The following is a 26,255-nucleotide window of genomic DNA, read 5'->3' on the forward strand; positions in this document are numbered from 1 at the left end:
TCTGGTCCCAAATCTGGGTCTTCACAACTTCTAGAGCCTTTAAGTGGGTAAATAAGACAGGGAGAAAATTATCATCGGGACCCAGTGTTTCTCCCAACTCAAGTATGGGGGGGGGTCCCCCGTAGAGGATTTCATAGGGAGTTAGACCGAACTGGCCAGGGGTATTCCTGGCTCTGAACAGCGCTAAGGGAAGGAGGGCCACCCAGTCTTTTCCACCGGTCTCTAAGGCCAATTTAGTTAAGGTCTCTTTGATGGTTCTATTCATTCTCTCTACTTGACCTGAGCTCTGGGGCCTATACGCACAATGTAATTTCCAATTTATCCCCAGTTGTGTGGCTAGTCCCTGGCTTACCTGAGCAACAAAGGCTGGGCCATTATCTGACCCGATCACCTTAGGGATCCCGAAACGGGGCAGGATTTCTTCTAGTATCTTTTTACATACAGTCAGGGCCGTTTCCGTTTTGGTAGGAAAAGCTTCTACCCATCCAGAGAAAGTATCTACAAATACTAGCAGATACTTGTTTCTATACCGGCCAGGCTTTACCTCTGTAAAGTCTACTTCCCAGTATACGCCGGGTCGATCTCCCCGTTGTCTTTTTCCGGTCTCTCGGTAGGTGGTAGCCGCATTAGTCATGGCGCAAGCTGGACACCGATTGGCGACTTCTTGAACAGTGGACCGGAGGTTCGGGATGGAGAGGCTGGTGCGGCTTGCCAGTTGAAGGAGCTTTTCTGGTCCTAAGTGTGTTAGCTGATGTAACCGCTGAATGAATTCTTTTCCCTGGTCAGGAGTGAGCTCTCTTGGCTTGGTCCTAGCTTGAGCAGGCTCGATTGGCTCTTGAAGCTTTGTAGTTTTTGTTAGCACCTTGACCGACAGGGCGGCTTGTTTTGCAGCCTCGTCGGCCCTCCGGTTCCCGGCCGCCACAGGGTTATTTCCTCTCTGGTGGCCTGGGCAGTGGATAATGGCGACCTGCTTAGGGAGGTAAATGGCCTCTAGCAGAGCCAGAATTTCTTGTTTATTTTTAATGTCTTTTCCAGCAGAAGTGAGCAGTCCCCTCTGTTTATATATTGCCCCATGAATGTGAGCAGTGGCAAAAGCATACCTGCTGTCCGTGTAGATGTTGATGTTTTTTCCTTCGGCTAGGCGTAATGCCTGCGTCAAGGCTATTAGCTCGGCCTTCTGGGCTGATGTCCCTTCTGGCAGGCTGCTTGCCCATACCGTCCGTTTGCCATCTACGATGGCGGCCCCTGCTTTCTTCTTACCTTCCGCAATGAAGCTGCTACCGTCTGTATACCAGGCAGGCACTCCGGGCAATGGCTGGTCCTTCAGGTCCCGTCGAGTCCCAGCTTCTTCAGCAAGGATTTCTGAGCATTGGTGTACTGGGGTGGATTCTGACTCGACTGGTAGTAGGGTAGCTGGGTTCAGGACAGCAGGGGGCGCGAAAGATATTCTTTCGTTTAGCAGCAAACTCTGGTAATGAGTCATTCTGGCATTGGTCATCCACCGATTGGGGGGCTGCCGCACGATACTTTCGAGGCTGTGGGAAGCAATCACAGTCACATTTTGCCCCAAGGTTAACTTATCAGCGTCTTTGAGGAGGAGTGCCACTGCAGCAACCGCTTTTAGGCAGGTTGGCCACCCACTGGCCACTGGATCCAGTTTTTTTGATAGATAAGCTACTGGCCGTCGCCATGGTCCTAGGGTCTGAGTAAGCACTCCTCGGGCTACACCGGCTCTTTCATCTACGTACAGAGTAAATGATTTGGTGAGGTCTGGGAGAGCCAAGGCGGGGGCAGACAGCAAGGCTTTTTTTATGTGGTCAAAAGCCTTTTGATGCTCCTCAGTCCAGGTAAAAGGAATGTTTTCCCTTGTCAGGGGGTACAAGGGTGCAGCCAGGGAAGCAAACCCAGGAATCCAGAGCCTGCAGAATCCGGCAGTACCCAGAAATTCGCGGACCTGCCTGGGGGTTGTGGGAGTAGGGATCTTCATAACTGTAGCTTTCCGGGCCGGGGTCAGCCATCTTTTTCCCCCTTTGAGCAGGTACCCCAAATAGGTGACCTCTTTCTGGCATAACTGGGCCTTTTTAGCTGATACCCGGTACCCCAACTTACTCAGTTCCTGCAAGAGCTTTTGTGTCCCTCTTTTGCAGCCTTCATATGTGGGAGCTGCCACTAGGAGGTCGTCCACATATTGGAGTAATATGACCTGGGGGTTGAGAGCCCTAAAAGGAGCTAAATCTCGGTGGAGGGCCTCGTCGAAGAGAGTGGGAGAATTTTTGAACCCCTGTGGCAGCCGTGTCCAGGTCAGCTGACCTGTGTTACCTTTTTCTGGGTCTCTCCACTCGAACGCGAACAGTGGCTGGCTGTTGGGGTGTAGTCTGAGGCAAAAAAAGGCATCCTTGAGATCCAGGACTGAGTACCAAGTGTGACTAGGCGGAAGGGAACTCAGGAGGCTGTATGGATTTGGGACCGTGGGATGAATGTCTTGCACCCTTTTGTTAATTTCTCTCAAGTCTTGGACTGGCCGATAGTCATTGGTCCCTGGCTTTTTTACTGGTAGCAGAGGGGTGTTCCAGGGCGATTGGCAGGGCACTAAGACCCCTAGGTCTAAGAACCTTTGGATGTGGGGTCTGATGCCTTCCCGGGCTTCTTTAGTCATTGGATACTGTCGGACGGCCACCGGTGAGGCACCTGATTTCAGCTCTACTACTACTGGTGGGACGTTATTGGCCAGTCCCATACCTGTCTTTTCTGCCCATACGGTGGGAAAAAGTTGGAGCCAGGATGGGTCGATGGAGGGAGAGGCCGGCTTTTCATACAGCCGGTATTCTTCTTCTAGGTTTAGGACCAGGCACATGGTAGAGTGATCTCCCCATGTTACTTGTGGGCCCTCTGTGGAAAACTGGATTTGAGCCTTTAGTTTGGTCAGGATGTCCCGGCCCAACAGAGGAGCAGGGCACTCAGGTATGACCAAAAAGGAATGGGTCACTTGCCTATGTCCGACCCTTAAAAGTCTCTGAGTGGTCCAGGGGTAGACTTTGCTGCCGGTCGCTCCTACTACGACTGTCCGCCTGGACCCTACCTTCCCCATGGGTTGGGTCAGCACCGAATGTTCAGCCCCGGTATCGACCAGAAACTCGATGGGGGTCCCCTCCACTGTCAATGTTACCCTAGGTTCGGGGAGGGGGTCCGAACCCCGACTCCCCTAGTCATCTAGGGATAGAACCTTGGCTTCTCTGATGTTCTTTTTCCGGGGACATTCTCTTGCCCAGTGACCCTTCTCTTTACAGTACGCGCATTGGTCTTTGTCTAGAGGGGGTCTTCCATCCCTAGGTGTTTTCTTTGCCCGGTTGCTCAGGTTCCCTGTCTGCCTATCTCTAGACCCTCTTTCACCTACCACTGCGGCCAAAATCCTAGTTAAATTTTTTTCTTGGCGTTTATCACGCCGCCTCTCTCTCTCTTCTGTCTCTTTTTTTTCTCTTTCCTGTCTTTCTTCTTCTGTTTCTCTCTTGTGGTACACCTTTTCTGCCTCCTTTACTAAGTCTTGTAAGGAAAGGTCTTGGAGCCCCTCTAGTCTTTGTAACCTTTTTTTAATGTCTGGGGCTGACTGGCCGATGAAGGCCATTGTGACCGCAGCCTGCTGCCCCTCAGAAGAGGGTTCAAACGGAGTGTACCTTCTATAGGCCTCCATTAGGCGTTCTAAGAAAACCGAAGGGGGTTCTGCCGGTCCCTGCAAGACCTCTCTTACCTTGGCCAAATTGGTGGGGCGCCGGGCTGCCCCTTTGAGACCTGCCACTAGAGTCCGGCGGTAGACCAGAAGACGCTCCCTACCTTCGGCCGTGTTGTAATCCCATTGAGGTCGATTGAGGGGGAAAGCCTCATTAATGAGGTTCTCGAGTTGTGTAGGGGCCCCGTTATCCCCGAGAACGTTCTTGCGGGCCTCCAGAAGAATCCTTTCTCGCTCTTCAGTGGTGAAGAGGATCTGGAGTAGCTGTTGGCAATCGTCCCAAGTGGGCTGGTGAGAGAACATAAGGGACTCAAGAAGTCCCGTGAGACCTGCTGGTTTTTCAGAAAAAGAAGGATGGTTAGACTTCCAATTGTAAAGATCTGCTGAGGAAAAAGGCCAATACTGCAAAGGGACCAAGCCATTTGGCTCAGCTGGGGGCCCTATGGCTCGGAGGGGCAAAGCTACGGTGGAGTCAGGACCGGAGCCGTCTCTCGGACTGCGAGGTTGGCGGCTCCTAGTCCCCGCAGCCGGTCCCTCAGGGCTAGGATCACCGGGCGCTCGGCCTGGTGCCGATCTGTTTCCCTGAGGGGCCAGAGGGGGCAGCGGAGCCGCCGGGTAAGGTGGGGGTTCAGAGAGAGAAAATAGGTCATCTGGTGTCGGGAGGACGGGGGGTTGGGGAGGGGCGGAAGGCTTCCTTGTAGGTGGCCTTTGAGTATTTTCTGATCCCGAAACAACAGCGACTTTGCTGGAGGGTGGCACCCAGGGAGGGGGATTCTGGGCGAGGTCTTGCCATACCACGACATAGGCAACCTGGTCCGGGTGTCCTCCGGTCTCCTGAAAAACAATCTTTTTAACTGCAAAAATGACAGAAAGGTCAAAGGTTCCCTCTGGCGGCCAACCTACGCCGAATGTGGGCCACTCAGACGAACAGAAAGTCTGCCATTTTCCTTTTTTGATCTCCATGGACAGATTGTGAGCCCTGGCTTTGACATCTTTCCAATGATCTAGAGTAAGGGAGAGAGGCGTAAGGGCACCTTGCCCCATCTCGAAAATTTCCAATAGGGGAACGACGACGCAAAGACCTATCACAACTAAGACAAAAAGAAACCAGAAACGGCGACGAGACCGAGTGCCGTAGAAATAGAAGAAAGAGTCCGATGGCAGAGCGCGCCTCCCGAGACGCGGTGAGACCAAAACACAATAATCCTCTGCCAAGGGGTCCACCAGGCGTCCCTGGTCCTCCCCTGATCCTGGGACGTCTCCCAGGATTGCCGGGTGGCGAGCCCCCGAACACGTCTGTTCGCTACCCGCACTTCGCTCCCAGAGCGACTAACCCGGAACAAACTGAAACCAAAATGCGCGCACTCAGAAAGACAGTCAGAGTCACAGGATTAGACACAGAAACGAGACACAGAAACGAGACACAGAACGACTGCTGGCCAGCTTACCTCCCGTTGGTGGGTCGGTGGTCCCTGGGTGGGGGTCTCCGATCCCGGACGAGCCCCCAAATGAAAGACTCCCAAAGTGGGTAGTCAGTCAGTTCAGGGAGACCCTCCCAAGGAACAGCGAGACCACGAAGACGGATGCAAACAGCAAGAGGTTTATTTGAACACACGGGTACCCGGGCGACACAGTCTTTTGGAAGACTGGCGCGCCGAGTGAAGCTCCTGGGTCCTTTTTATAGCAAAAAGCGCGGGTACAGAAGCGAGAAGCGAGTTTAATTGGTCAGTTCAAATAAGCGCGGGTGAGCTTCGGTTATGTGGGAGTCCTTGAAACAGCTGAGGGGCACCCTGGAAACTGGTGGGAGTCCTTGAAACAGCTGAGGGGCACCCTGGAAACTGTTGGGAGTCCTTGAAACAGCTGAGGGGCACCCTGGAAACTGTTGGGAGTCCTTGAAACAGCTGAGGGGCACCCTGGAAACTGTTGGGAGTCCTTGAAACAGCTGAGGGGCACCCTGGAAACTGTTGGGAGTCCTTGAAACAGCTGAGGGGCACTCTTGAAACTTTAACTGACTTGTCTATTTCTGGGAACTATCCGCCCTTTGCCTCGGGCCGGGGCCCAGGTGCATAACCACAGATATCCTGTTCGTTATCTGGTCTCAACCTCAGGCTGTACTTTTCCTATGCTAGGGACTTTTAACCAGGGTAATGTTTTGTGCCTTGCAAAATGGCGTTACTACGGCTAGCTTAAAAAGTTCTTTCTTCACCTCATTATTGTGAAGCACTTAAAATAAAAGTTTAAAATTATTTGTCTGTAATTAAGTAAAAGTATGCCTTGATCCTGCAAGGCGAGAATGGTTCTTCTTAGAAAACCAAATTCTCTGTAAATCTTAACTCGTCAACATTACAAAAAGAAGTGGTTGGAAAATGTCTTCCAAAAACAGAGAGATGCCAGCAGAAAAACCCCATTTTCAGAACATAACATGGGATGGTGAGATCTGATGAGCTGGGTTCCGTCCTCATTCTGTGACATTTAATGACAATGCACTCATAAATCGCTTGCCTGAAAACGCACGTCTAAATCCCTGTACAGAAGCTTTGTCCCTAGTCATTCTCACACCCTGGCAAAACCAGAAAAGAGTCTCCTGAGACTGTGTGCGTGACAGTCCCCTCTTTTGCTTCCCTTTTTCTTTCCTTGGATCTGGGTATTGGCAGAAGACAAACAGAAGGAACCCCAGGTTCCAGTCCGCGCTAATACTTTTTACTTAAAAGCAACTGGGGGGAGGGGGACTCTCCCCAAAGCAAACCGAGTAGCCCCGTGAGACTCTCGTGTGGCTGCTGGTGCCCCCGGCAAGGGCGCCCCCGCTCCTGCCCCGCCCGGTCCCTGCGGGCGGCCGGGGCGAGGGGCCGCGAGTCCCCGGGTGCGGGGAGGAGACGCCCTCCCGCCGCCCGCCGCCCGCCCCGGGAGAGGAGGCGGCCCTGGGCCCGGAGCCGCCCCTCCTGCAGCCGGGGAACAAACGGGATATTCAGCGCCGGCCGGCGGCTGCAGCGCGAGCCCCGGGGGAAGTTCGGCGTCGAGTCCGCCCGCGGCGCGATCGCCTCCAGCAGCGCCCGCAAGTCCGCCCGCGGCGCCCGCCGGCTGCCCGCACCCGCGGCGGCGAGAGACCGGGGCGCGGGGTGCGCGTGCGGCCGTGGCCGGGGCCAGCCTCGGGGGCAGCCCCGAGCGTCCGCACCGGCCATGAGGGGCGCGCGCGCCTGGGCCCCGCTCTGCCTGCTGCTGGCCGCCGCCGGGCCGCTGTCGCGGCCGCAGACCCCCGAGAGGTAACGCGGCCCCCGCCCGGGCTCCGTCCCCGCCTCCCTCCCTGCCCGCCGCCTCTTCCCCTCCGCTTTACTCCACCCGCTTCGGGGCGCCCGGGGCACCCAGCGCGCCACCCGGACCCGGAGCCGCTCCCGCCCGCAGGGCTCCCCCGCGTCCCCCGGCTCGGCCTGCCCGATGGCCCCGCAGCTGGCCCGGCCACCACGTGGCGGGGGCTCGATCTGACTTGCGTCCCCTCTCCTCGAATGTGTACAGGGGCGGAGGGAAGCACTCGGGCCCAGATCTGTCACTGCGGTTGACCGCAGTTTTCTTCCCCTGAGAGAGAGGCTCGGCCCAGGGGCGTCAACCGAGGGAAGAACCCGAGGCTCCCCCGGGCTGTGGGACCCGCCTGATGGCCAAGTCTGGCAGCTCCGCTTCCACCTCCGTCCACATCAGCCTCCCTTTGCAATGGGAGGCTCTGCCAATGGCCAGCGATTGTCAGAAAAGGGGAGAAGAACCAGGCACCTTCCAAATCTGGGGACTTAATTTTTATATTAACCAATTGCTTATCTGTCTTGAACACCATGCACCTCACTCAGCCTGGCTCTCACCTCCTCTCCCACTCACCCCGGTTAAATTGAACCAATTACCACTTTTACCACTACGTGGAAGCCTTGATTATACTGTATATGTAATACTGTGTTATGGTGAAGACACATGGCAGCTGCACTGAATGCTTTATCAAGCTATGATTAAAATATTCTAAGAGCTAGCAAGCTTTCAGATCCTTTATATGGTGTAAGCATTTATTAATCAGTATTAGCTTTTATCCATATTAATAAGCTACACCTTTCTGAAGCTGACATTAGATTGTTAGACCACGTTTCAAATTAAGTATCCTTTCCTCCTTTATTTTTGCAGACCTGTTTTCACATGTGGTGGCATTCTTACTGGAGAGTCTGGATTTATTGGCAGCGAAGGTTTTCCTGGAGTGTACCCTCCAAATAGCAAATGTACTTGGAAAATCACAGTAAGCATTTTTCAAAATAGGTATTCTCGTGGAGGTGGGTATTGGAAACAGTGGCAGGCTGCTGCCTTTTCCCTCTGGTGTTAGGATTTGGGTTAAAGGCAAATGCCTGAAATAGTGAAATGTTGGATTTACCTCAACTATTTGAGAGATTTTTATTAATAGATCTACTGGAGTACTGCAGTAGTGATTAGAAAAGGCAAAAGATAATGCTTGAAGGAATGAATTCTTAAAGCAGATGTGTTTCTGAAAAACCAGCCTGACTCTGTTGAGTTTTATGGATTCATAATTAAGGCTCTTTTCAAAGGCCTGTTGTAAAGATCTTTAGAAGTTATTTGTTGCTCATGCCTTGCATCAATTCCCCGTGGGAAAAAGAAGATCAAAGACAGTGCTTTGACTATTTCATACCCATTAGAAAAAGAAAGAAACAAAACAAAACAACCACCAACCCACTTAATGTCCCTGGGTGGAAACCACTGCTTAAGGCAATCTAAGAATAGAAAATAATAATAATAATGGGGGGGCTGGGGGGGGACCGAAATAGCAAACAAGGGCTAATAAAATGCCCATGCTGGTTAGTAATGGCATAGATTATGCTGAGTCAAGATGAGAAGTCAGATTTGGACACAGCCAGTTTTAAAAAACAGAAGTCTGGATTTAAAGTCAGCTAGATTGAACCATCTTTCCAGTCAGGGACTGTTATCTCTTTCATTTTCCACTGTTGGGAAGTTGTTTGGTAATTGAACAATTGGTTCACTAAGAGCGCCATTCAGTCAGATTGTGCCACCTACGGATTATGTTTTAAAAAATAGGTACCTCTGACTGTGTAAACTAGCACTTACTGTGTACCGGGCACTTACTATGCCAAGTAGTTAACAAGCATAATCTCACTGAATCTTCAAAACCACTCTGTGAGAAATTAATTATTATATCCCCATTTTATAAATTGAGGAAATTGACGTCTAAAACAGTTACAGAAATTGACTTGATGGGTAAGCCCAACTTTATATAAAGTAAAACCTATTTTGCAATGAGGCATTCCCACCAAGATGGTCATTTGGCAGACAGATACGAGGTCCCTCTCTGTAATATAAAACTTGGCTCTTATATGTGTTGATGCTCTCCTATAAAATATCAACCATCTGATGAACTGGTACAGATCTCATTATATTATTGTTGCACGTGGGGCCAAGAGGCAGTAAGTCACAGACAATAGCTTTGAAGTACTGATATTAGCCTAAATGTGAAATAAGGCTGTGAAGCAAACATAAAAGTAACTTGGTTTTCATATGATCGTTGTGTTTCAGTTGTAATTAAATGGCTGTAAGTTTAAAAAGATCCAAGAAAATTCATGGCTGAGAGGCACCATGTGCCTCAGAAGTAGAAATTCACGGTTGGCCATGCGTATTGGATATTGCTGGACGGTGTTAATATGGCATCAGACTTTGGGGGAGGGTGGTTACCTTGATAAAGGAGGGGTTTTTCTCAGGAGAGGCCTGATTGTCTCGTTCTTTTGTGTGAGGGAGGGGAAATAGAACAGATGCTCCATTACTTTTGGGTGTCATGTGGAGGCAGAGCTGGTAGGCTCAGCATTCAGGCTTGCCTAGATTCACATTCTCCTTCCATTGCTCGTAAACTGTGTGGCCAGGATTTGTCTTCTTTAAGCCTTAGGATTGCTGTAGAGACACAATGAGATGGCTTAAGTGAAGCCCTTCAGTTCAGTTCTGAGCGAGGGAAGAAGCTTGATTTGTCTGAAGAACAGATCGAGGGGGTCAGTCTAGCTGGAACAGAATGAGCAGAGGGACAGTGGGGAGAGAAGCGGAAGGGTGAGCCGGAAGCCACTGCAGGATCTTACGTAGAGGAATGAGACTGTCTCATTTTAAAAGATCATTCTGGCTGCTGCGTGGGGACGAGTTGTAGGGAGTCGAATGGAAGCAGGGAGACAATGAGGAAGGTACTGTGGTATCCAGGAGAGAGAAGACGGAGTGGACAAGGGTGGTAATAAAGAAGATGAACAAATGTGGTCTTCCGCCTGCAGTGCCTTCTCGGCAGTTCTGCGTGCAGGTAGGGTGTAGTGGCGCCAGCTCTGGCCTCTTGCTTGGCCACTGTTCCACACAGGGCTGTGCTCTGCTATGGCCTCATCCATGGCAGTCTACTTACTAAAGTCTTTCCCAAAGCCAGTGCATTTAGTCCATATTCCTGCTCCTGCAGTCAGTAAACCAAGCATCAGGGTTCCCATTGGGTGACTTAATGTCACTTTCATTAAAACATCACAGAAGCCTCTCAAGATGGGAAAGTCACAGAGTGGCCCTCAAACTTCAGTTGCTGCAGCTAGAGAGAAAGATCCTCCCTAATAAGGCTCACCTGCCGCCTATTCCATTCTTCCAAACTGGAGATGTGTCCCAGCAAGGTGCCTTTCACCACCAAATGGTTTTCATCAAACTATAGCTTATCAGTAGGAGAATGGGGAAAGTATGGTTTTAGCATCTGTATGCTTGAAGAAAAGTGAATGTCAGTTGTCACAAACTTTCTAGCCAATTATACTGGATTTCCTGTCATGGAAGTATAGCCTGCAGACTGGAAGTTTATATTTGCCCTTACATTATAGTACTTTAAAAATTTTATACCAATTTCTTGGTTAGCTGCACTGTCCAACACACTGCATTAGTTGTTTAAATTTAAATAAAATTAAATTAACATTCAGTTTCTTAGTCACACTAGCCATATTTCAATTGCTCATTAGACACTTGCAGATAGCGGCTACCATATTGGTCACTACATAATATGAATATTCCCATCATCACAAAAAGTTCCTTTGGACAGTGCCTGGGGAGGAGGACTTTGGAGGTTAATTTTGCCTGTGTACGGGTCTGCTGAGGACGAAGGTGCGCCATTCTGCTTTGCTGCACTTCTGCTTTGCAAATGCGGAAGCTGACGCTTGTTTTCCCTAGTTGCTGGAGCTGTGACTGGAACTCAAGCCTCTTGACTCAGCTTTATCTTTCTGGCCACCAACTCTTGGTGACCTTAACTAGTCTTAGGTTTTACTAATTAGTTTTGCTAAGTATGTTCTCAAAAATGTAAATAAGAGAGTAAATAAGAGAATTTGAGGGTTAAGTACTTTGTAATCCCTGATGGGGTTGAAGGTTTCCTATAGAAGTTGATTTTGGGGTCTGAAACCTAAGGAGCATCTGCATAAAATACCCTAGTCCTCATATGTGGAGAGGTGGGCAAGAATTGAGTGTGATTTGACAGCTAAGGTATATACATAATCCTTTGGAAAGTGGTGACCAGTCTTCTAAGCAGGCTTGGCAGAACAGCAGGATTGGGGTGAGGCAAAAGTCATCCTACTTGATTTAAGGTTGAGAACTAGCAACTGTACCTGTACCAAGCACTGCAGCAAGAACTAAAACTCCAAATGTTGACGTACTACTACCTGGGCCCCTGTGCTACAGTGGTCCTCCTGCAGGACAAGATTGTGTGCATTGTAAAACATCTCTGAGATCCTTAAAGGAAGTAGGGGAGAGTGGACCATGGTCAACAAGAATGCAGCCAATGTTTTGTAGTTCACTATTACATAGGCAAGAAACATTTAGAAGAGCCCAGCAGGCCCATGCAGGTGCTGGAGACACACAGATGACTTCGGTGGCAGTGTGAGCGTGGGGAGCTACCTGCTGTGATGTGTTCGCCAGGCTTTGAGTGGAAAGGAAGGTAAAGCCCCAGGCACCTTGCATTATACAGACACCACTGGCGGAAAGTTACCATTCCATTAAAGTTTCATTATAAACTCACTGCAGACTTGAAAAATCACCAATACTTCTGTTCTTTGATCTTTTCATCCATAACTTGTTCATTTATAATTCCCACAGTAGAATTAGAGATACACATTGATGATCTGACACAAATATGTTTTTTTTTTAAAGAAAAATAGACATTAGCAAAAGAATATCTTGTGAGAGCAACTCTATTCAGTGTTTCACTTGGGCTTCGTATGGTATGGATGGCTGAGGGACCAGCTGACCCTTGCATATAGCAACTGCAAATTAGAGGAAACTTGAAACCTAGAATCTTCTGGGAACTCTCCTTGAGCAGGTATACAGGAATTGTTATTTAAAATTGGTTCCCAAACTTAAAACCAAATATTACAACTGAACGTGTAAGGCAGTTGCTGTTATTATCTAACCAAAACACCAGTTGTTGTGCAGAGATCGGTAAGAATGATGTTCTTCTTAGATTTAAAGCTGGGCATAATTCACACATCAGTTTTTATAATGAAGAAATCTATGTATGTGATTGTATTGCTACAAATCATTATTGAAAGTACAAGGCTTTTATTTATTATTTATAATCCCCTCTTTATTTCCAAAAAGATTTTAAATGTACTGAAATGAGCCAATTGTTTAAGGTTTCAGTTATTGTTTTCAGCATAGATCTGGCTTGGGAAAAATCAGCAAGAATTTGAGCAGTTTAAAATTTGATATTGGAGGTCCACATAGAAAACAACTTTTTGTCCCTTTAACTTTCAAGTAATGATGTGGCAGGGTCAGAGAGTCACTGACCTTGGCCAGAAATGGGAGGAGAATTTGGCAATGGGTAGAACCAATCCCAGTTAAGCTGAAAGTATGTGGCACATTTTTCCTTGCTCAACTACTTCATGCAGAGGACAAAAGGCATAAATTATCTTATGTAAAAAGACCTTCAGCTTCCCCAGGTAATGCATGTACTGTCATTTTTATAACTACCAATTTCTATGTAGCTGAAATGAAATATACCTGTTATTATATAAGGCATGGAATACTAAAATAATAATGTGTGATTTTTACCATACCTTCAAATATATTGAATTATTTTATTTCATTTACATCCAATTGTCTGAGGTTGTTGGGACAGGTGTTAGTATGCTCATTTCACGAGTGGGAAAGCTGAGGTCTAAAGAACTTGTATCTCACCTAATATCATCATTCTTGTAAATGGCATGAAAAGACTAGCAGAACATTTTCTGACTCAGTGATATAATTATTCTCTTATGCACTTATTTATCAAATAAATAAAATGTTCACCAACATTTATTGAGCATGTACTATGTAGTAGGCATTGACTGGATTGGGCCCTGTGCTTAGAAAGACAAGACATAGTTCCTGTCCTCAGGGAGTTTATAATCTGGTAGGGAGTAGTTAGACAAGAGAATCAGTAAAGTTCTGTGTATAAATTACTTGATACCAACTGTAATTAGTTTTAAGTATTGATAATTTGAAATAAGGCTTATTTACATTTTAAAAAATTATTGAAGGTCTTAGATTATTTAAAATGAGAATAGTTATTGCTCCATGAAAAGAGTAAAAGATGTTATGACTCGTTGTACAACTGAGATACTCGAAGACTTGAGAAATTGTTAGTGTCCTTTCTAAGGCTTTGTTTGACTTTATAGGGATATTTTACACGTGCCTTGATATTTCCAAAGATGCCTGATAAACAATTATGCAAAGGCATTCCTGTACCATTGCCTTGGGTGTAATTTTCTAACTTATATATGTTAAAGTCATCATACTGAATCCGTCCTCCAGAAGCCTGATTGAATTTAAATGGCATTCACATTTGATTTAAAGAACTAGTAGGTTAAAAATGTGATTAGGATTCTAAGTGATGTTGAGCATTTTTTCATATGTCTGTTGGCCATTTGTATATCTTCCTTAGAGAAATGCCTACTTAGCTCTTTTGCCCATTTTTTAATTGGGTTGCTTGTTTTCTTCTTGTAAAGTTGTTTGAGTTCCTTATATATTCTGGATATTAATCCTTTGTCAGATGTATATTTTGCAAATATTTTCTCCCACTCTGTTGGTTGTCTTTTAACTCTGTTAATTGTTTCTTTTGCTGTGCAGAAGCTTTTTAGTTTGATATAATCCCATTTGTTTATTTTTCCTTTGGTTGCCCATGCTTTTGGGGTCGTATTCATGAAGTCTGTGCCCAGTCCTATTTCCTGAAGTGTTTCTCCTATGTTTTCTTTAAGAAGTTTTATTGTTTCAGGGTGTATATTTAAATCCTTAATCCATTTTGAGTTGATTTTAGTATACGGTGAGAGGTATGAATCTAGTTTCCTTCTCCTGCATATAGATGTCCAGTTATCCCAGCACCATTTGCTGAAGAGGCAGTCCCTTCCCCAGTGAACAGGCTTGGTGCCTTTGTCAAAGATCAGATGGAAGTGTGGTACATCTACACAATGGAATACTACTCAGCTATAAAAACGAATGAAATACTGCCATTTGCAACAACATGGATGGACCTCAAGAGAATTATATTAAGTGAAACAAGTCAGGCACAGAAAGAAAAATACCACATGTTCTCACTTATTGGTGGGAGCTAAAAATTAATATATAAATTCACACACACACACACACACAAAACCGGGGGGGGGAAGAAGATATAACAAGCACAATTACTTGAAGTTGATACGACAAGCAAACAGAAAGGACATTGTTGGGGGGGTGGGGGGAGGGAGAAGGGAGGGAGGTTTTGGTGATGGGGAGCAATAATCAGCCACAATGTATATCGACAAAATAAAATTTTAAAAAATAAAATAAATAAAATAAATTTTTAAAAAATGTGATTAGGATTTATGTCTTCGCAGAAACTTTTATATGCCTTCATGAGAATAAAGTCAGCAGTGATGGGCATGGGGTTGTGTGAAAATTGAAACATATAGTAATGTTGTAGTAAGATCAGTGGTAGGTATATAATTTGAGATAACAAATAGTGAATTTAAGTGGGAACTCAACATTTAAGTCAGTTAATTATACTTAAGGGTATGGCAAGGGTTCTAAAATTAGTGTAACTATTATTTGCCTGATGTAACCACAGCCTGACAGATAGGGGAATGGAATTTTGGCCTTAAACACATATTTCCTGCACGTAGGATTTAGAATTATATAGAGATTTAAATTCCAGTCCTAACTATGGTTTGTTTGTTTTTTTTTAATGTACATATGCATTTGTTTTACTAGGCTCAGTTATTTCAGCTGCCTGAGTACTAATTTAACCCAATGTTGAGTTAATGTTATTTATACCTATGGATGGTAAAAATGGGTTAATTAGCAGAGAATGTCTGCATATCCAAGCTTGAGAGCTATATGAATGGGATAAGAGCATTGCAGCTGGGGATTTTTTTGTTTGTTTGTTTTTTGTTTTTATTTTTATTTTATTTATTTATTTATTTATTTTTAATTTTATTTTGTCTAGCAGCTGGGTTTTTTTGTTTTGTTTTTTAATCAAGAAAGTATAATTCAGAAACTTTATGATTCTTATGGCACATAAATATTCCAATTAGATATCAGTTGATAAGATACTAGAAGAATTAGAAAGTTTTCCATGTTGCCTTAAATCCTTTTGGGAAGCAGAGCAAATATAAATCCTAAATAAATAAACAAGTAGGCGACTTTTTCCCACTGGGGCCTCAGTCCAATTTTTCTAAACTTGTTTAGTTTTCTGCTTGCTTTTGAGAGCTTCTGTTGCTTTTTTGTTTTCCTTTGCTCTTTCACATGGAAATCAAGTATGTTTTTATTGATTGAAAACCTGATGTTTGGTGAATATGCTTATTTGTTCTGCCTGTATTTTTAGTGCTGTGTTCAGGCAGGTGCCCTAGAAAGGGTTTAATGAGTGGAGAAGAAAATGAGAAAACATGAAAGTGAAGCCTTCGTTGGGTGTTTTTGTTTGTTTGTTGGTTTGTTTGTTTGTTTGTTTGTTTGTTTTCCATGAAAGGGATTCTCTTTAATAATATTTTCATGACCAAAACCATTATTATTTTCTGAAACATCACTATAATAATAGAATACAAAGATAACACATTTTCAAAAAGCAGTGTAAATTAAGAAGGCATTTAATAGACGTAAAACACCTAGACGGGATTTTAAAGAATAAAACTAGAAAGACTAATGAAATACTTTCACGTACTTTGCACACCTCCAGAGTTCAATCATTTATTTATTTTACTATTTATTGTTTTTTCCTTTTTCTTTTTTGGCAGCTGGCCGGTAAGGGGATCCGAACCCCTGACCTTGGTGTTATCACCTATGTGCTCTAACCAAGACAGCTAACTGGCCAGCCCCCTCCCCCAACCCCCCAAGTTCAATTTATGATGTGAGATTAATTTGAATTGTTTTATAAATTTGTGAATTTCCTAAAATCTATCGGGTATTGACAATAAAAAAGAGTGGTCTCATTTGTTGGTTGCTTTATTCCGGAGACCAAAGAAACATTTAGAGGGCTCCTAATTCTAAGGGTTTTCTTTTTCCCCACATTGTTCTCCTGAGAGTTAGGAGAAGTGCTCCTGTGGGTAGTCGCTGTCCCATGTTCCCTGCACAGAGAAGTGTTATGTGTACGATTATTGTTCCTTGAGCCTATGAAAAGTATTGTCACTTCCCTCAACTTATACAGTTGCACCTTATAATTTAGCACCTTTATAACAGTGGTAATAGCACCTTTGGGTACTCTTGAATTTCTTACACTAGGAATTTCGGAGAAAAGAAATATTTTCTTCAGATACATTATTTGTTAGATCATGAAAGTGTGGCAAGTCTTTGGAAAACCAATATAAACATCCAAAAATAAATGGAACACCCACAGAGACGTGGGGAGTTGGATTTAAAGTTGCCCAAAGCACAAGCCCCACCACTAAATATCACCTCTCTTTCACCACCTCACCCCCAACACACTCCTGAGGACTGCATATAATAAAATAGTGTTTTCCAAAATGTGAAGAGAGGAAGAGACCATTGAGTCAGAGATGAGCTTTTACATGGGCCAGACTGACGAAGAGAGACACATGGGGAAGCCAGTGGTAATTTTACTGCTGCTGCTGCTGCTCCTAGAAATGAATGATAGGGCTTTGATTGCTAGACACAGACCTTCCTTCTAAAATCCTCGGGCTACAGTTGACCTCTGATGAAATTGTAATTCATTAATTTATTAAAACTGTTTGTAAAGTACCTACTAGAGATCAGTGCTGGATTGGGCATAGGGACTGCGATGACTGGAAAATCACATTCCTAAATGGGACTGGGGGAGGTGAGGAAGCTCTCACTAGTCAGGGAGTTGTCCCAGAAACGAAAAACAGTAGCACAGAGTGACAAGAGATCATGGTGGAGGATTGCACATGTGGCATTGCTCAGTGACTAGAAGAACAGGCATTGGAAAGTCACACTGACATGCTTTCGAGTCCCTGTTCAGTCATTTGCCAGCTGTGCAATGAAGTTTCTGAAACTTTATGAAGTTGGTATGCTGGATATAATGGGGAGACCTGCCTTGTAAGGTCGATTTGAGGATTGAAGGAGGTAATAGATGAAAGGGCCTTGGCACAGTGGTTGGCACAGGCAGGCGCTGAATAAATGGTGGTGATGCTGATTTTTTTAATCCTCTCTTCCAGGGCTATAATAAGGCAAGCAAGTGTGGTGTTTGTGTAAGACTTGTCTACAAGCCAATCTGTTTTAAACTGGATGGTAATCCCTTTGGGGCATGGCAAGTGCCCATTGGAAATACTCATTCCTGTTCACTATGTTCTTTCTTCCTTTAAAATATGATCTTTCATAAGACTTTGTCCACAAAAGTACTTCCAAACCCTCCCTACTTCAACCTGACACCTCCCACCACAGTACCAACTGAGAGTGCCCCTTGACTTTTGAAACTAAGGTGTATAGAAGCAGAGAAAGGATTGTCAGAAATTGCAAATAATTTTCTATCTTTAGAGATGGAGACTTTATCAATAGAGTAGGTCCCTCTGGTTATACAAATTAAGTAAAGAATGTATTCATTTACTCCTAACAGAGACACACTATGATACGGTGGTTAAAAGTGTAGTTTCTAAGAGCGTAGTTTCTGGAGCCACACTGCCTAGGTTCAAATACCAACTCCACCACTGTGGTGGTGTCTCCAAAGATGACCCCCCAGTAACCACACGTCCTGGTGTTCATGCCTTTTTCTAGTATGCCCCGTCATTGAATCTGTGCTGGCCCTGTGAAACAAACAGAAGGGGGCAGAAGTGAGAATGCATGACTTCTGGGGATGGGGAATAAGAAGTCTTGCAGCTTCTGCCTTACTCTATTTAAACATGAACCCTGGGGGAAGCTAGCTGCCATGTAAGGACCACCTTGCTGTGAAGAAGCCCAAGCTAGCCATGTAGAGAGGTTTTGTGAAAAGAAAGAGATGCTCAGTCAGTCCCCAGCGGTTCCAGTCTTCCCAGCCTGACATGTGAGTGAAGAAGTCATCTTGGAGGACCAGCCCAGGTAAGCCTTCAGATGACTCAAGCCCCCACTGCTAACTGATATTAATTGCATGAGAGAATTCAAGCAAGAACCATCCAGCTGATACCAGTGCACCCACAGAACTGTAAGAAATGAGAGTGCATTGTTGTTTTAAGCCACTAAATTTTGGAGTGGTTTGTTATGCAGCAGTAGATTACCAAAACAATTACTCACTGGCTGTATGACCTTGGGCTTGTAACTTAACTTCTCTGTCCCTCAGTTTCCTCATCTATAAAATGTGGGTGATAATACTCCCTACTTCATACGAGAGCTTTGGGAATTAGATTAGTTATTGTGTGTATGCCATTAAGAACAGTGCCTAGCATGTGGTAAACACTAATTATTATTCATTCATGGAATATTTATGAAATATTGCCCATTTATTATGTGTCAGTCTCTGTTTTATATTCTGGGAATACAGCATTGAAGGTTTCTGCACTAATGGCGCTGACATTCTAGAAGGGGAGAGAAACAATGAATTAGACAGGTACGGGGTGGGAACTGTTACCAGGAAGACAGTGAAGCCGGATGATGTAATGGAGACTGACACCGAGAGGTCATGTTTGAGCTGAAAACTGAGTGATGCAATACGTCTCCCCACTGATGGTTCTCGGAGAAATTAGGAGGTCACCGCTGCTCTGAGTGCAGATGACTCAGTATGTGGCAGTAAGCAAAGTCCCTGAGGCTTCTTGTCCATCATGTTTATGAATGGAAAGGCCTTGTTCAGGGATGCAGGTTAGCTTCTGCGGTGAGAGGGTAGTGTTGGTTTGTTTCTTTGCTTCTTTGCTTCTTTATGTTTGGTTTGTTTGGTTTTCGACTGTGGAGAGATGCTGTGGAGGTGTGGAGAGGGGAGGCACCGAAGGGTCTGTTTTTGTGGGTGAGGTTACCGTGGGTTCCTATTGACACTGTGGGGCAGAGTTGGCAGGAAGCTGTTTTCATCACCTCTTTTCACAACTCTCTGCAGCCTTTGGGGGCGGGCGGATTAGGAGCATCAGGAAAGAGCAGCCTTGAAACAGAGACTTCCACTTCGTGGGTCCATTCAGGGGACTTGGAGGGCACGTCCATGGGCAGGGACATTTTGTTTATACATTCATCTGTTGATGGACACTTGGGTTGTTTCTACGAACTTTTGGCTATTTTGACCATTTTGAATAATGCTGCTGTCAACATTGGTGCTTTTAATTCCTTTGGGTATATACCTAAGAATGGAATTGCTGGATCATATGGTAATTCTTTGTTTAGCCTTTTGAGAAAGTGCCAAATTGTTTTCCAGAAGCAAAAGAGGAAAGACGTGGTAAACACTATCACTAGGAAGCCAGATTGCTTTGTGGGCCTATGTAGATGTCTTCTGGAGATACCCCAAAACAATTGCCATTTGGGGAGGGTGCTGGCACAGTCATCAAGCTGATGGGAATTGTGCTTTAGTGAACATGTATTGTTTGGGGATACATATGTATGTGATAAAACAAGTCTTTGTCTTCTAAAGCAAGGAAATTACGAGGAGCCAGGCAGCTACTCCAAGAGATGTCCACTATGCTTATTTTAATTATTATATTATAGTTTTATTGAACTTGTTTTATTATTTCCCATAAATCTTAGATATATATATTTATCCCTATAAATCTTAGCTATGCATACATTGTTTTATTTATAAATCTTAATTGCAACATCAGAAAATAACAAAATATATTTAAAAAATAAAAATAAACCATAGAATTATTAAGTCAGAAAGGAATCACTAGGCAGTCTTCTTGATCAGCTTTCTATCCCCCAGGGCTGGCTAGACGTCTACTTCCTTTGTTTTCCCGTAGACTCCAGGTATCATTATTGCAGTACTGATCACACAGTATTATAATCATCTGTTTACTGATCTGTCTCCCCTACTAAATTATAAAGCTCTTGAGGACAAGGCCCTTGTTTTAGTTGTTCATTCTCCTAGTAGCTACATGGAATAGTAGTTGAGTGAAAGGATGAATCTATGAATGAATGGATTGACTAGTCCATCCATCTGCTTCTAGACAGAACAGCACAGGAGCTATAAATCTGCAGAAGTGTCTATTTATTTCCAAAGGCCTCTGGAGAAAGGAGACTTATTCTATAAATTTTCATATTCTGTAGAACTCTGGAGAGGAAAGAGATACTCTCTTCCTGTGTGCTCCCCTGCTGGGTCTCTATTTGAGTTCCACCTCTTGGGTTTGTGCATCCTCAGTCATCATATAATTGTGTTGGGTGACCACCAGTCAGTGTAATAACAACAGCAACATGAGCAAAGTAGCATGCCATTTGGATTTAATGTCAGTTTCTGTATATTTACTTTCCAGTATAGGTGGACATTCCAGATGCATCATGAAGTGAAGCTCTTATGTGCTTATTTTATTTACATTCCACTACTCAGCTGAAGTATAAATGTGTATTATACTTCCTGTATATACAAGAGTACAGTGCTGCAATATTAACGTTGACTTTGAAAAATATGTTAATTTTATGTATTTTATTATGTATTTTATTTTAACCATTTTGGGTTGAACTCAAAAATAAAAGGGAAATAGATTAAGAGTTAATATGAATTAAGAGAGTATATTATATTAGCTAGTTAACTTTAGGGAAAACATTCTTTTAGAGTCAACAAATACTTATGAAAATGTAAGTAATATAAGGTTGGATGATAGAGATCAGATTATATCATAATTCTAACATCTGTACAATGATTTGTTGAACTAGCATTTATAATATTAAATAGAATTACCTTTATTACTGTATCTCAATTTTAGATATTTCATTCCATTTAGACCATACATTTTTTGGAAAAAAGAACTTTTTGGGAGCAATTCTTCACATCTTGTGAGGACGAATTAACAATAAAATTTGTCACCCTGTTGATGACGATGCTTGGCTCTGGCTAAGTCATGATTTTCACACTTGCCCAGGACACGGGCATTCAGCAATCCTGGAGTAAATGTGTGAGGGAAATGGACATGGCAACTTTGTGTTACAGAACCATGCAACAGGAAGCAGGTTTTTTTTTTCTACTTTGGGTTTTTTTTTAGCTACGATGAAGACAGAAGTTGGAGCACCTATTATGGATGCAACGAGGAAGGATGTTGATATGGGTATTGATGAAACTCTTCTACCCAATTCATGCTACAAGTACAATCAACTGTGACAGGGAAGACGGGGCTGGAGCAGCTCCAGCAGGAGAGGTCAGTGTTCTGTTGTCAACATGTTAAGCTGAGGTGTATATTGGACCCCCAAGTGATGAAGTCACAGCTGAGTGTCATTCCACATAGGACCTTCCCAGCAGAGAACAGGCAGCAGGTCACAACGTGCTTCCTATCCTTGAATGTGTGCTTCAGGAAGCAACAAAAATTAGAAACGTGATCAAATGTCAGGCAGTGAGTTCAGAAGGCAGTTCGGGGAGCCGGTGGCTTGTGCCGCTGTGTCGAGGTGTGCTGGCTGCCGAAGGCAAGGGCGCTCATGCAGGGTTTTGAAGGGAAAAGTGGTGTATAGTAAATGCCTGGCTGCACTCACTGGCAGTGTCAATAAAGACACTTCTTCTGTTTCAGATGGTCTGCTTGGTGTATCACAGCAATATATCCTATTTCTTGCCTAGCCTAAATCTATTATTTAGAGCCAAAATGTCGCTCTTTTACATTGAAAATAAGGGATTGGTGTCTTTTGAGATGGCACTGTGACAAAGGGTTTGGTTACTGAGAGTTTAGAGTATCCCTAGCACTCGCTGTTTTTCTCCACTCTTCAGAGAAATAAGTCAGTAGCTAATTGTTGGGCGTATTTTCAAACCACACCCAAATGCTGCAGCAAAACACGAGAAGTACTTCCAAAAGCTAAATGTTATCAGGGATAGAATCAGGAATCCATTCCTGGTATTTCTCAAATTGAAACTGTCAGCTTTCCAGATCTTAAGTGTGATACGTCCACCAACCTAACATTTTACAGAATTCTGGAGTTTGTAATGAGGAATCCCTCCATTACTTCTGGGTCCTAATTTGATTTGACCGTCCAGAACTATCTGATGCAGCCAGCCACCACGTGCAGCCACTATTGACAGCCTATTATTCTGAGTTAGGATTTTCTAACTTGTAGACATAGAGAATAAAAACCTAACTCCCTTTGAGACTATTACCAAATGGATTGGCATACATTAAAATCATCCCTGTTGTCTTGTGAAAATAGTACTAATTTTAAGAGAATATGGTTAATTTAGTTTTAAACTTTTAAAAACAGGCCTAACATTGATAGACTATACATACTACCAATATCCATGTATTGGTCTGTTTCTGTTGCTTATAACAAAATACGTGGAACTGGGTACTTTGTAAAAAAACAAAATTTATTACTTATAGTTTCAGAGGCTGGGAAGTCCAAAGTCCAGGGAACACTTATGACAAGGGCCTTCTGTGGTGGTAGCTTTACAGCAATGCAAGGGTCTCACGTGGCAGAAGATGGCAGAGCAGAGAGAGAGAGAGAGAGAGACTCTTGTGCTCTTCTTTTAAAGTCCTTAGAACCACACCCCTGGCAACCATCATTCATCCATTCACTATGGTATGATCCTATAATCTAATCACCTCTGCAAGGCCCCACCTTTCAATTACCATAATAGGATTTCCCTCCCTCAACAGTTACAGTGGGAATTAAGCTTCTAATACATGAACTTTGAGGGACACCAGTCAATTCATAGCAATCCGTTTAGTGGTTCTTGGAGGCCAAAAGTTTGAGGAACACTGTCCTAACAGTGCTCTCTTTAAGAGCAGAAGCCGCAGTTACCTTTGTCCTTTCCTTAGAGCCCAGCATGTGACCTGACACATAGTAGGTGCTTTTAAAATATTTGGTTAATTTATTGAAAAAAATGGCCTTTATGGGAGAAACAAAATGATTATCATTGTTCCCTTCTGTTCCTGTCACTACTCTCAACGGAGTACGTTCATTTGGGAAGAGTTTACATTTTTTTCATTGCTGAGTTCTTCATTCTGCTTCAGTTTTCTCAGACATCTCAGGTACTTTTTTGAGCCGAAACCAAGAACCACAAGTCACAACCCTCCACAAAAATTCTGCTTTGTTCCTTTGGGAAACTACCAAATTAACTACTTACGTTTCCAATTTATTTATATATGGAGTGTCTGTTATTTCAAATTAAGGATGCGCTTGAAAAAATTAACAAATCAGGGTAAGTTGGATGTGGCATGTAATAAATTATGGGATTTTTATGATAGGTAACAGGATGATGGAATATGACTGGATTTTAGGTAATTTGTTATACAGATGCATATCAATTTCAAACTTTTCCTAAATGTCAGATTTTGTTTGCACAATGATGTGGATGGCACTTAACTAGTGGCTTTGTTGTGACGGATAATAGTTGTAATTTTAGCCAACATTTATTGAGCTTTAATTAAGTGGCAAGCTGGCCGGTTAGCTCACCTGGGAGAGCATGGTGCTGATAACACCAAGGTCAAGGATTTGGATCCCCATGCTGGCCAACTGCCAAAAAAAACCCCAAAAACCATAATATGAATTAAGTGTCAAACACTGTCTAAACTCAATAGATTGATAGGTGTATGTTCACACCACCTGCATGGTGCTGTTGTATTTCTCCTTGTTTTTGTTTTTATTTATTTAGGTATACTTTACATACAGTGAAATGCATAAATCTTAAATTTGCAATTCATTGAGTTTGACAAATGCATACACCCGTGTAATCGACAATTCCATCAAGATAGAGGACACTTCCAGCACCTAGAACCTTCCCTTTTGCTGCTTCCTAGCCCATTTCTCCCCCCAACCCCAGAGGCACACACCATAGATTAATTTTTCCTGTTCTGGATTTCATAAAAATGACATAATATAGAATGTGCTCTTTTATTTCTCCACATAATGTTTTTGGATTTGTCCATGTTGTTGCATGTGTCAGTAGTTTGTTCCTTTTATTGCTGAGTATTATCACATTGTATGAATATACCACAGTTTGTTCAGTCTCCTGTTGGTGGACATTTGTGCTTTTTCCAGATTTGGGCTATTATGAATAAAGCTGCTATGAATATTCTTTTGAGAGGTTTTTTATGCATATATGTTTCTTTTTCTCTTAGCTAGGTATCTAGGAGTGGAATTGCTGAGTTATGGGATAGGTGGATGTTTAACTTTATGAGAACAGACAGGTTTCCAAAGTGGTTGACCATTTTACACTCCCACCAGCAATGGTTGAAAGTTCTGTTTGTTCTATATTCAGGCATTTAGTATAATCAGTCTTTTTAATTTTAGCTATTTTAGTGAGCATTTAGTAGTATTGCATTGTGATTTTAGTTTGCATTTCCCTGATGACTAATGACAGTGAAGTCTTTTTTCTTTCTTTTTTTTTTTTTTTGTCTTTTTCGTGACCGGCACCCAGCCAGTGAGTGCACCGGCCATTCCTATATAAGATCCGAACCCACGGCGGGAGCGTCACTGCGCTCCCAGCGCCATACTCTCCCGAGTGCGCCACGGGCTCGGCCCTGAAGTCTTTTTTCATGTGCATATTGGTCTTTCTTTGTGAAGTGTCTGTTCAAGTCTTTTGCCCATGTTTTTTATTGGATTATTTGTCTTTCATCATTAAGTTGTAATTCTTTATTTATTCTGAGTACAAGTTCTTTGTCAGATAAGAGGGTACATCTAAAAGTTCATGGAATGATTTGTATTATCTTTTAATTCTATTTTTCCACAAAATTTTGAAGTACCCTTGTATATGTATTGCAAATATTTTCTTCCCATTTGTAGTTTTTCTACTCATTTTATTAAGTTTGTTTTGATGAGCAGAAATTTAAGAATTTTTTAAGGCCTATTTACCAGTTTTTATTCATCCAGTTACTGCTTTCTTGCTACCTAGAATTGGAGAGATATTCTTCGATACTTTTTCTAGACGCTTTATAATTTTAGCTTTCACATTTATGTCTGTGATCCATCTCAAATTAACTTACGTATAGTATGAGACAGATCACAAGTCATATTTTTCTGTGTGGGTTTCCAGTTTTTCTAACATCTTTTGTTGAAAAGACTGCTCTTGTACCCATTGTGTTAGTCAGGGTTCTCCAGAGAAACCGAACCAATAGATTATATTTATTTAGTTATTTATTTGTTATGGGAATTGGCTCACACAATTACGGGGGCTGTGAGGTCCTGCCATCTGCTGTCTCCACTCTGGAGAACTGGGAAAGCCAGTGGTCCGAGTAAAATTCAGCCCAACTCTGAAGGCCCGAGAACCATGGGGCTGTTGGTGTAAGTCTCAGAGTCTCAAGGCCTGAGAGCCAAGAGCTTCGATGTCCAAGGGTAAGAGAAGATGGATGTCCCAGCTTCAGAAGAGAGAGAGAGAGTTTGACTTTTCTTCACAATTTTTTTGTTCTATTTGGGTCCTCAGAGAATTGGGTGGTGCCCGCCCACATTGGTGAGGATGAATCTTCTTTACTCAGTCTGAATCAAATGCTAATCTATTCTAGAGACACTTTCACAGACATACCCAGAAATAACATTTTACTAGCTATCTGAGCTTCACTCAGCCCCATCAAGTTGACTCATAAAAGCAACCATCACACCCATTGAAGTGCTTTGACACCTTTGCCAAAATTAATTGACCACACAGTATTGGTGTATTTCTGGACTGTATTCTATCCCATTGATCTGTTTGACTCTCCTGACTATTTTTCTGTTACTTACAGGGAGTCTCTTAGATACTGTTAGTATGGTGATGCCAAACAACATATTAAGTGTTAAATTAACATTTTTAAAAAGGAAAATAAGCCTTAGATTAAGAGATCTTAATATATCTACATTCCCTTTCTTCTTACCCAGTCAATACTTTGATTGTGCCAATGTATTTGTATAAGAAGTTCAGGCTGGCTGGTTAGCTCACTCAGGAGAGCGTGTTGCTGGGAACACCAAGGTCAAGGGTGTGGATCTACTTACCTGCCAGCCACCAAAAAAAAAAAAAGAAAGAAAGTAT

At 43.6% G+C, this 26,255-nt stretch overlaps 1 protein-coding gene across 1 annotated transcript in view; it reads left to right on the plus strand.

Moving 5' to 3' along the window:
• Positions 1-6,591: 6,591 nt before the first annotated feature.
• Positions 6,592-26,255, plus strand: part of PCOLCE2 (procollagen C-endopeptidase enhancer 2) — a 79,796-nt gene continuing 60,132 nt past the window's right edge. The window contains exons 1-2 of the mRNA XM_063114869.1: positions 6,592-6,984; positions 7,880-7,988. Coding sequence (XP_062970939.1) covers positions 6,902-6,984; positions 7,880-7,988 — 192 coding nt within the window. The 5' untranslated portion in view covers positions 6,592-6,901. The remainder of the gene's footprint in view (positions 6,985-7,879; positions 7,989-26,255) is intronic.

This window comes from Cynocephalus volans, chromosome 11 (assembly GCF_027409185.1).
Source record: "Cynocephalus volans isolate mCynVol1 chromosome 11, mCynVol1.pri, whole genome shotgun sequence".
Lineage (NCBI taxonomy): Eukaryota > Metazoa > Chordata > Mammalia > Dermoptera > Cynocephalidae > Cynocephalus > Cynocephalus volans.